Raw genomic sequence first — 12,042 nt, 5'->3', positions numbered from 1 at the left:
ATGATTAAAAATATAACCTTTTTTTTTTTACTGAAAAATCTGGGATTCAATAATATATCATATTCCTGTACATGCTCTAAACACAACTCAAACAATAAATAAAAGATTACGCAGCACTACTGATTGCACACATACCCCGAAATTCTCTCTACCCTAATATATCAACGACTTATGGGGTTATAAGTACTAGCAACATAAATCACTGTATTGCTTTACAGTCGGCAACATCTTGTGATTACAAGCAAAAGCATAAAATCCTGTGTCCCTCACTCAAATCATTCCTGAGGGCTGCAAGGACTGAGAGAAGAGTTCCAATCATGGAAAGGGAGAGAAAAAATGCCAGATTAGGCAAATCTCGCTTGAATTTTCTTCACTAAATTGGGTTTGCAATTTTCAAGCCGAGGCCTAAAAAATTGTTTGTTTTTTTAAATATCTTGACAGCTGGGCCTTGTATGTTTTTACTCAATCACCCTTGTCAAAGGGAGTAAGCATTTCACCATGTGATATTTTGTTACTGATCAGGCTGTGTTTATCAGTGACTTCTAAGGTTATTCGATGTTCCGTCTGTGTATAACAGGATAGGCTGCTGAACCTGAGCTTCCTGAGGCTGTTTAGAGCTGCTCGGCTCGTCAAGCTGCTGAGACAGGGCTACACCATCCGCATCCTGCTGTGGACCTTTGTCCAGTCCTTCAAGGTGCTCCCATACATTATCACCTGCTCACTGATATGAACTTTCACAAACACACATCCATATACAGTAACTTGTGTGGCGGCAGCTGGACCAATCAGTACAGAGTGTGGACTGGTAACTGAAGACTTGCCACTTCATCTCCTGGGCACTGCCAACACTGCAAAGGTGACCTAAAGAGCCCTAAAGCCAGAGATGTACTTGCTTTTCAACTCTGCATTTGCATGATGGCTACCTCGCAAATCCCGTGTCCATTTGGTGGAGCATTGTTGTGCTTGTCCTCAAGGTGGTGATACACTGGATCCGTTGGTGTATGGGAAGTCCTATTCATTTTCTATGGAGAGCAGGAGATCCAGGCGAGCGTTGCAAGATGGATACGGCTCGATGAGTTGACTGAACATTTGCCGTATCTGAGTTTGCATAATAATGGCTCATCCTCAAGGCAATTGATGTCTGTCCATTGCAACCATGGATATATAAAGAGAACTGGATACAGCATTGGAGGCAGGGCCCTGTTCATTCCTTTGAAAGTTGCTCATTCGCGCATCTATGGGGCTATGGAGCAAGCACACTGGTGTTCCCTTTACCCACGCTTCCCAACCCTCGGTCCAGCCTTCACATTAACAGAAGAAGGAATATAACACTTGATTCAGTTATCACCGGTTTTACAACTTTTAGGACCCAATTATTTTCATAAGGGCTATTTATGTGTTCTTGATTTACCTCAAAAGAAAAATTTGCTGAGTTATAGACATCTTTAGAAGTCTTTTTTGTCCCAATGGACCCGGAAGTTGTGATTACAGTTATGCCACTATGTAAAATCGGTTTCAAAAGTGTTTCTTCTAGAGGTCTGATTTCAAGGCGCCAGGCTTGCAAAACATATTTTAGTGTACTGTTGTAAAATGAAAGGTTTGTGAAAATTGAGCCAAAACCAAGCACCGCCAACCGACTGGAGAAAACCCACTCATAAATCGAAGCATTCTGGGTTCCGGCACGTCTTACCATTTGTGCGCCAAATTTGGTGTTTAAATTCACGCTACACGTCCGCAAAATACAATCCGCGAATGAACGGCACGCAGTGTCGATGATGGCGTGATCTCAGAATTAATAATTGAGTAATCTCCTCGAGTCATGTTCATTGTTTACATTTTTTATCATGCAAATCCGGAATCTCTGTGTGGTCTGAGTTCTCTGGTGGAATCCTCCAGAAACACAGAGTGGCAAGTATGTGAAGGTTTGTCTACATCAAGGTGTGGTTAAAAAGCAAGTATGTCTCCAGCTGCTGCTGCTACAGTTAGGGGTGCTTTCCCATCACGCTAACATCTCTACACAAGAACGTGGATGTGTGTGGATATTTCAGTCAAGGAGTGAGTAATGATGATGAATATTATTAATTAAATGTGTTTCCTGTTCTTTAGGCCCTGCCTTATGTTTGCCTTCTGATTGCTATGCTGTTCTTCATTTATGCCATCATTGGGATGCAGGTGGGTGATGCTGTGGTCACAGAGGTCATGCTATTCATATCGTAGTTCACTATTAAAATGTTTTAGCCGGAACGTTAAAAACATAATTTGCACATTGCTAAGAGGGCACAAATCCATTTTCCTCACTGTGGCTCTGTTTAGGTGTTTGGCAACATCGCACTGAATGAAGACACAGCTATCAATCACCACAACAACTTCCGTACTTTCCTCCAAGCGCTCATGCTGCTGTTCAGGTATAAGAAACTTCATGAATTTGGGAATGCTATAAATATATACAAAGCGTGCCCAGATGGGCAGACAGCCAATTATGAAATGATTTCAAGCAACTCCACCAAAACAATAGTGCTTTTTAAAGATGACTTTGGACTAAAACCATAGAACGAACAAAGAACAAGAAACTGTGAGACTCGGAGGCAGCAACAGAAGAAGATTGCAGAATGCATCTTCCCACAAAACTGTACTTCTGAGAATTATCAATAAAATATATTAATATCAAAGGTCAGAGATACAGAGAATGAGTGTTACATTATTAGAGATTATTACTGATGCATTCATGTGTATGCAACATTTTAATGTTGGTTGATCGAGGTGAAGCCTATTTTAACTATTTACTTTACTGATGGGCATTTAATCTTTAACGGTGAACATATTTTGTATGGAATATTTTCATAGCCTGGTGCTAACAACTAGTTCTGCATGAACACACCTTCATTCTTCTAATGATTTAATGATTTCAAATTATTTCAAAATCAAGACTGTTTGCTGGCTCCTCAGTGGTGGAACGAGCTCCCCACTGACCTCAGGACAGCAGAAAGTCTCTACATCTTTTCCGACTATACCTTGAATAAAAACAGATTAGCACTTCAGTGGCACTTACTTATGGTATTTTTGTAGTTTGGCTTTCTTGAATAAATGTTACTTTCTTGATCCTTGTTGTTCTGAGTTTGTACTCAAGGTTAAATGCACTTATTGTAAGTCGCTTTGGATAAAAGCGTCAGCTAAATGATATGTAATTAATTAACCATAGTAGATTTGTATCCCATTCTGCCATAAGAACGGTGGATGTTGAGCATTAACGTTCATTGTTGGAAGCAGTAGTGTTACAAAAACATTTAACTCATAGGTCATTTAATAGCTTTTCCAGAAGCTTCCAATGGCATGTTGCAGTTGTTCTCAGTGGATGGGGTTTGCTTGGTTGTCATGGAAATAGCTCAGTTGTTAACATGTGATCTATGTATGAAACGTCTTCTACCTTTCTGAAGAATTGTTCTCTGAAATCCAAATGGCACAGCTGATTTGAGAGCATATCCCATCACCATTACTTGTTTCAGACTGATTCTGGCATTTCAATGTTAGTTTCAATATAAAGTATTAAAAGACCCCTAAACCTGTTTTGTCAATCCAATGAAGTTTTAGTGCTTTCCCATGAGAGATGTTTCTCTTTGTACCTGTGCTATTCCTACTGATTTAAAGTTAGCAAGTCTTTTGGAAGAATGTGTGCTTCTGAGCACTAATCAGAATAAAGCAATTATACCTAAATCTTTTTTTGGTAATTACTTATTGTGCCTTATTGTGTCAATCAAATGCTCTTCAAATTAAATAATACCTATGAATGTTTGATTGTTGCTTATTTAATCATCAGTATTTAATAGAGAAATATATATATTAAGCTTTAAGTCAAACATGAAAGAAGCAACATAAAACAAGGTTTCACAATCAAGTCAATGTAGCTACAAGCACACTTTGCACATTTTCACGTGCTCAGTGGTAGAGCAGGGTTGTCATTCAATCAGAAGATCAGCAGTTCGATCCTCGGCTTTGCTAGTCCATGTTGATGTGCCCTGTCATCAGTTTGTGAATGGGTGTTAATGGGTCAATGGTGACATTTAGTGTCAAAGCGCTTTGAGTGGTCGGAAGACTAGAAAAGCATTCTACAGTCCATTTACTCTTTAACTTCTCCTTAACTTCTGTTGGGTCTATATTATCTGAATTTGTATTATTCACATGTAATAAATAATAATTTCACAGCACAGAATGCAACATGATCTGTGTAGTGTTGTTGAGGCTGGACTTTATGTCTCTCGTTTCCTCTTCTTATCTGTGTTTTTATGTGCAGGAGTGCAACTGGCGAGGCCTGGCACGAGATCATGTTATCCTGTTTGAGTCACCGAGCTTGTGACGAGCGGTCAGGGTCCTACGGCAAAGAGTGTGGCAGTGATTTTGCCTATTTCTACTTTGTCTCCTTCATCTTTCTCTGCTCCTTTCTGGTTAGTACTAAAAGTAAATGTAGCCCCTGTAACTGTTGTTACATGTATGCTGTCAGATGTGATGTTCTTATAGGAGTGTCAGTTATGTAATTTGACTCGATGTATACTGTAATGCTAATTTTATATTCTTAGTTGTATTGTATATACTTATTTAAGTGAACTGGTATACAAGCTGTTATTGTCATTGCCTGCATTGAGTGACTCATGGGTCATGCAGCAGCTGCGTAATGGCATATACATCCCCTTAATGCTGTTAAGTAATAAAGTACCTGCCATTAAGTAATAAAGTACTTATATGGACAGGTCATAAATTTAGAGCAGGATTGATACATCTGTATGTCGTGTGACCACGCTGACCTAGCCACGACCTAAAGCAATACAGACTCCATCCTGGTCACTCTCTATATAACTTTGTGTGACTTTAACTCTGGAGTGCTCACTTATACAGACTCCTTGCGACTCTGTATAACTGTTCCTCTTATTGCAAGAATAAATTTTTAAGTTTCAGCTTAAAAAGACTCAACATCCAAGATATATTTTGCCACCTCAATACTCCCTTTTAGTGTATTACTATATGTTCAAGTGTGTGTTTTGATTGTATAAACAATTGTGTGCAGTGATCAAATACGTCCTTTTTTAAAATGTAGTGTTAAGTTAACTTTTTTACCACATTAGACTTTAATGCATTTCAAGGAATTTTTGTTATCATTTTTATATATACCTATATATCCATAGTAATCAAGGTTGGGAGGGTTACTTAAAAACATATTCCACTCTAATACTAAATATCTATTAAAAAATGAAGTCAGTAACATAACCCAAATGTTCACCGTTATTTAGCAGCTGTGGAAATGCTGTCATCATCCATTAGTCTATTATCCATTAGTGTTGATGAGTATTGACTTGGAGCAGCAGCAGAATGGAACTATGCTTCACATAGTAAATAATGAGGAAGGATTTTTCTCACAAATGTTGGAGGCCATTTTGTGAGAATGTGCAAGCATACTGTATGCATCCTAGTGCATGCACCTCTTAATTGTACTCCTGCTAGTCGATAATCTGATTATATCTTTATTTTCTGTGACAAAATACAGTTACCTTTTTTTTATTCTAATACATAACTGTTCCATGTTTTCCATTATTCCCTAAACCTGGCTGTATATAAATATAGCCTTTAACACTTTAATGAGAAGTTAGCTGACACAGTCAGGAGCGTCCTAATGTGAAGTCCTTCATTCTAATTCTGTAATGATCAGCATTACAAAGATCCAGTCACACCAGAAAGTCCTCTCCTCAGACAGAGGAGCTTAGACACAGTGACTTCTTGCAAGGCTAATTAGTGAACTACTGTAGATAGCGAAACGCTTCAGAGCTAGCCAGCCAGGAACATGCTAGTGCTATTCATTCACAATAGCTCTCAATAGCTGGCTCAATTGGCCAGCACAAAGAGCTAACTGTCTTACTAAAGCTTGAGCGATAGTTAATTTAAGTGACATTTTATTTTAAACCATGGTTCTTTTGTGAAGCAGCTTATCCTCTGACAGAGCAGCGTTATATACAAGTGGATGGTTCAACACAGTTAAAATGCTAAAATATATTATATGGTTGACACTGTCAAGAGTCTGTCAGAGATTTGATTCGCCTCCACTAACGGCTCAGCTGATCATGCTAATGTCATTGAGATCAGTTCAATTTAATAAAGTCTTTATTGTTTTATTGCTGCGACCAAGTCAGGGTGTAAAATCTACTTCATGGTTGTCTTTTAGATGCTGAACCTGTTTGTTGCTGTCATAATGGATAACTTTGAGTACCTAACCAGAGATTCCTCCATCCTGGGACCTCATCACCTCGATGAGTTCATCCGGGTTTGGGCCGAGTACGACCCGGCTGCATGGTATGTTCACACCTCCCTCTGGGCCCCAGAGATTGGCATACAATGTAAAATGGGGTGAACAGATAGCCTAACTTTACTCCTCTCTTTCCTGTTCCCGTGTGACTAAGGTGACTAAAAAAGGCATCATGCACAAGCCTTGCTCCTGTACCTTTTTGTATGCAGTCAATCCACTGATGATCATTGATATATTTTAAGCTGTCTTGAACGTTTGTGTATTCATGTGCTTGTTCTTTTCCACAGCGGACGGATTTCCTATAAGGATATGTACAATTTGTTACGCATTATCTCACCCCCCCTTGGCTTAGGGAAGAACTGCCCTAATAGGGTAGCATACAAGGTTTGCAAATACCAGACATTTCCGTCACTAGGGTGCTTTGTGTACTTCTATGCCAAAAGACTTAATTGAATGGCTGTGCACCAATGAAATCGCCTTTACATGAGCACCCACCCCTCAAACTGACTGGCTTTGGTTGATGATGCCGGAGTGGAAACAAAGCTTTCAAAGCCAAAGCATTTTCCAACATGCTGCCTGCCATGCCTATGTTCTCCTGTCTGTGATGCTTTAACCCTTCAAAGTCTTGATCACTACATTGGAGGTCTAAGAAAAGAGGCAGTCACATGCTGTGCAGATTGTAAAGCCTTGAGTCAGGTTTCTGTTATGTGGTATTGGGCTAGATAAACAAAAATGTATTTGACTCGTCTTCAAAGAAAATCGGAATAAGATCAAAAGCCATATGAAGAATGTCATATGATGTTTTCATGAAGCAGGGCTATACTCCAAACCAAAACTTGGGCTGGCATTGAAACCTTTGTCTCTGTGCACCCTGGTTGAAGTACCAGTGGGATATCTGCTAGCATGCTAAGGCAGACATCACTGTTACAATGCTGTCATTTATCTTACCTGCCATCAGCATTCTGTGTGGGTCAAGCCATCCTCCCCTTTTCTCTCCCCTCCTACCAAACTCACTCTTTACCATTCCATGTTTCCTGTCAGGGATCCTGAGCTCCACATTGATGCATCCCTGGGCCCTGCTACAGAGGCCAAGGATGACATCCACCTCACATCTCAATCAAGGAAATCTATTAACAACAGATTTCTGTTTTTTCTTTCCATTATTCTCTTTTTTTGTTGGTTTCTGCCCTTTATTCCTATCCTCCTTCTATAACTCCCCAACCTCGTCTGTTTGCATTTTGATTTGATTTTTTCTTATCCTGTGAAGTGGCCGTATCAAGTACCTCGATATGTATCAGATGCTGCTCCACATGTCCCCACCCTTAGGTTTGGGAAAGAAATGTCCACCAAGAGTCGCATACAAGGTAGACCCTCCTCTTTCTCCACCTTCTTCCGTTTGCTCAACAATCTCTCTTTATCCTTGGCCTAACTCAAGCCAATGTCTGTGCTCTGCAGTGTTCCCTTGTTTCTTCAGTTTGTTTTGCTAGTGCTCTGATATTTTATATAAGCCCCTACCTCATCTTTACTGTCATTACTGTTCCTTTGTGCCGGCTAATACCCATCACTAATGATATTAACATGGAGCCTAAATAAGACGATTTCCACACTACTACGTTTCCATTTTAAAACGCATGTCTTTTGCTACATTTACACTGAGTATCCACACTATGCCGGAGTTTTAGAGCAACAAAAATGGATACGTTTGGTAATGCTTAAGTTTGGTAAGGATAAGTTTGAAAATGTTGGGGTTACGTCCTTGTGTAAACGGATACGTTTGGAAACGATGATGTAGACACCCACGTTTGCTACTTCATTGGGTCTTAGCAGTCATGAAGTCCCTGATTCGTCATGCCCCTATCACATTACCTTTTTCCGGAAGAAAACAAACAGCCAGGTCTTCCAGGAACAGTTTGACCTCGTCGCCGGTCCAAGCAAAGAAATCTCTGGTCCCTCTTTTTGCCATTGCCATTCTTCCTCCAACTAAACCAACTGCAGTGTGTAGAAAATGTGCTTCCTGTTTACACTGTCACGTGAAATCTGCTCCCTTGTGTCATATGATTATTATAATTTCATTTGAATGGTATGCCCTAGTTTACATTTAATTTAGTAGAGCAGAGTGTGTGTGTGTGTGTGTGTGTGTTTGTTTATGTGTTGCCTTTTCTGTGCAAGCAATACTTTGTCTGTGCGCTTTTCACTTTGTGGTTCTGTCTGTGCTGCCCAATCCCTCTCATTCTCTCTCTCATCTCATCACAGACTATCCACTGTTAGAAATATTTCTGTGTGAACTATTGCGTGCATTTGTTTTTGTATTAGAATGCCCGTGCTGCAAAGCAACGCAAATATGTCAATGGCATTTTTTTTTTTACATATATTATTTAGAGCAAAATATAAAATCCACCTGATAATAACAAGTAATCTGGATCTGGATATCTTATCTGAATCAAGAAAACTGTCCGTCAATGCAATCACCATCATCAAAATCTCGCGGTGGTCTGGCTTCATTGCAACATTTTTTGTTTTCTTTGAACAGCACAAGGACAGAATAAGTACATACAAATAGAGAAACTAGCAGGCTACAGAATAGCCCAAGAATATATAATAGAATATGGCCAATAGACTACCATGGAAATGATTCACAGACAAAGCTTTTTGAGACTTTGTAATTTGGATTCGACCCAAAATTTCTGTTATTACATAAGTAATTTGTTTTTAACATTCAGGCATTTTTTCTCGTCGCGTTGTGGACTGTTCTTGGGGTATGTAATGCCTTCAACTGTCTCCATCTGTCATGTGACCCTTGCCTTGCACATTTTTGCTGAGATTCACCAAACTAGTTGACAAGTCCACGGGCTCCGCCTACCTAATAATGCATGTTGAGATCTACTCACAATGTAAGCAGAATGGTGATGATAATACCAGTTTAAATGGTGTCGTATAAAGTCCATGTGGACACAATAGGGCTATACCGTTTTGATTTAAGTCAAATATAAGATATCATTGGCAATTGGTCTAAAACATTTGTCTTTTGAATCAGCACAGTCTCACAGAAATACATGAAATAACAACGACCAGCACGTGGTACATAATGGTTAAGATTACGTGCCAAAACCATGGAAGTACTGTCAATCAAAAGTAAATTAGGATCCTTTTGTTGTAGGACACACAAATTTCCAGGTTCAACTAAAATACGTCAGCGTAGGAAGGAGGGTTGGTTAAACATGGGGACTTTCACCGATGAGACCAGTGTTGGTGTCCCCATTGAAACAAGTCAACGTGAGGTATTTCAAATTACACAGATTAAATAAGAAGCAACATAATAAAATTATTTATTTTAAAACAAAGCATGTTTTATTTCCATGACTTAAAAATGTTTGTTTTTTGCCTAGACCTAACTTTAAATTGTTTCCATGGTATGTCATTTTACACATTACTTGCCACCATCATGTAAGAAACTGTAGTAATTTCTCGTATTTCTGTGAGTTCACGATGGTCTGCTGTCACTCTACTTGGGCAGACTGCAGTTGTGCGCAAATTGCCGTGGTTGTACAAATGTGTTTGAGTTTTTCCCTCAGCTTTTCATCTCTGTCTCATTCTGACTGATCTTTCTTACTTTCTGCACTGCACATGTAGGTGAATGCTTTTTGTGTTTAGGGGAGCTCAACTCTTTCAACAACAATCCCTCAGCATTCTATGTGCTTCTACTGGTGCCATTAGTTATATGTGAACCAAGTCTTCCAACTAAGGCTGCCCAGGCTTGGTGGAATGTACACTCTTTATTGCTAGCTGCCACTTTTAATGTAGAGCATATTTAACCCCCTCAACTGCAAGCTCATGATTGTTAGGATGGCAACCACAGAGTCGAGCTCCTGTGACTGACGATGCACCTTCGTGGTTATAATAATAATAATAATAATAATCCTCCATTTAATTTATATAGTGCTTTTCTAGATACTCAAAGACACTTTACATTATACACCGTAGACACAGCTCCGGGGAGCAATGCAGGGTTAAGTGTCTTGCTCAAGGACACATCGACTAGGGCGGGGATTGAACTGCCAACCTCTTGATTGAAAGACGGGCATGCTAACCACTGACCCATAGTCGCGTTACATGCCTACTCTCCACCTTTTTGGTCAATGTCAGTCTTGCACCAGTGCACTTTGACTTGCAGCATAGTGCATACTGTAGCCAATAGCAGTGAATGTAAATGTCTAGCTTGTCTCCTCTGTACGTACTAGTAGAGAAGGCTTTTTGTGTGCTGAACTGAGTCTCAGTAAGATGTGATATGGCCAAACGTGCACATTTTCTAAACATTTTTGCAAAGAACCTTTAATGTACTTTTTACTAAGATAGTGAAGCCATTGAGGATATCTGCAGCACACAGATGGATTTCTCTGGGTAAATTGTCTGTTGTGATGGGGCTAGGTGCTATCACTGGGTGATCTAAAGTCTTGCTGTCACCACTCATCTCCTCTCCTCAGCGCCTCGTCAAAATGAACATGCCTATTGCTGATGACAACAGTGTCCATTTTACCTCCACCCTGATGGCCCTGATTCGCACTGCCCTAGAGATCAAACTGGCCTCAGGTCAGTTGAACACACCACACATCATTAGAATAGAAGAGAATAAAACAGACTATTATAGAGTAATGTAATGACCTGCTCCCTGTTTTTACATTTTACATTAATAATATTGGTTTGAGAAAAAACATACTGCAGATCTAACAGCACAAGCCCGTCGCATTTTCTGCATGTGCCTTTGTACATAAGGGCTTTGGAGTTAATCTATTCAATTCATTAGGATTAGGAAACCACATACACATTTCTCAGTTTAAAACCAATATTGCAAATGCCAGTGAAATATGTATATTGTTTAATCAACGTTCTCATATAGTCGGTGAAAAAACTTTCATTTTTGAAAGTATTTGAAAGATAACCCTATTTTATAATTCACACTAGAATATGTAACAATTAAATACGTAGTCATACTAACACATCAACAGTTTCCATTTCAAGGACAAAGACGAACATATGACACAGGAAACAATTAATGTGTAGTTATTAAGCAACAATTGCAATATAACATGAACAATGATTTTTAACTACAACTACAATTAAATATAAAAGACAAGATTGTTGACAGTGCAAACTATAACAACATTTCCATGCCCTTCTTTAATTGTCATTGTCAAAGCCACCCAGGAGCCGTTTTCAGATGGTCTGCCATATTTAGGTTGGACATCTGGAAATAAATCAATATTAAACAGGAATATTTACTTTTCAACTAGTTTTGAACGTCTTTTTACCGTTGACCATAGCTGTTTTCTTAATGTCTTTTCAACGTAAAAATGGTCACTGAAATATTACACAGTATAATACTGTACATTGTTTTTATGTTGCTGTCAGCCAAACAACAATGTTATGACCGTCTTCTTGTTTGTACATCCCTTTGATTTACACACTTCCTCCTCATCTCAACTTGCTTTCTCCCGTGTATTTTACGTGAAATGGCCTAAAACAAATTTTTGTAATGTGCTGCTGTAGCTACAAGCTAATGCTAAAAGCTAGCAGTTTAGCCTTCATTGTGAGCTGCATAAATTGATAATGATGTTGCTAATTTTGCTTTGCATTATTGGAATAAAGTAGTCTAAATACTTACAAAGTATCTAGTTAGCGTGAAGCCTCACGTTTATTCTGTCAGCTCCTTCACTTCGCTCCACAAGTCCGGTGTCGAGTATCCAGACCAGTGCTTCTTT

At 39.2% G+C, this 12,042-nt stretch overlaps 1 protein-coding gene across 1 annotated transcript in view; it reads left to right on the top strand.

Annotated features, from left to right (window-relative positions):
• Positions 1-12,042, top strand: part of cacna1ba (calcium channel, voltage-dependent, N type, alpha 1B subunit, a) — a 124,043-nt gene that overhangs the window by 87,954 nt on the left and 24,047 nt on the right. The window contains exons 37-43 of the mRNA XM_034541093.1: positions 578-694; positions 2,107-2,172; positions 2,314-2,405; positions 4,289-4,439; positions 6,206-6,333; positions 7,554-7,650; positions 10,768-10,873. Coding sequence (XP_034396984.1) covers positions 578-694; positions 2,107-2,172; positions 2,314-2,405; positions 4,289-4,439; positions 6,206-6,333; positions 7,554-7,650; positions 10,768-10,873 — 757 coding nt within the window. The remainder of the gene's footprint in view (positions 1-577; positions 695-2,106; positions 2,173-2,313; positions 2,406-4,288; positions 4,440-6,205; positions 6,334-7,553; positions 7,651-10,767; positions 10,874-12,042) is intronic.

Source organism: Cyclopterus lumpus, chromosome 9 (assembly GCF_009769545.1).
Source record: "Cyclopterus lumpus isolate fCycLum1 chromosome 9, fCycLum1.pri, whole genome shotgun sequence".
NCBI classification, from domain to species: Eukaryota; Metazoa; Chordata; class Actinopteri; order Perciformes; family Cyclopteridae; genus Cyclopterus; species Cyclopterus lumpus.
Note: the sequence above shows the minus strand (reverse complement) of the source record. Positions and strands in the feature narration are given on the sequence as shown.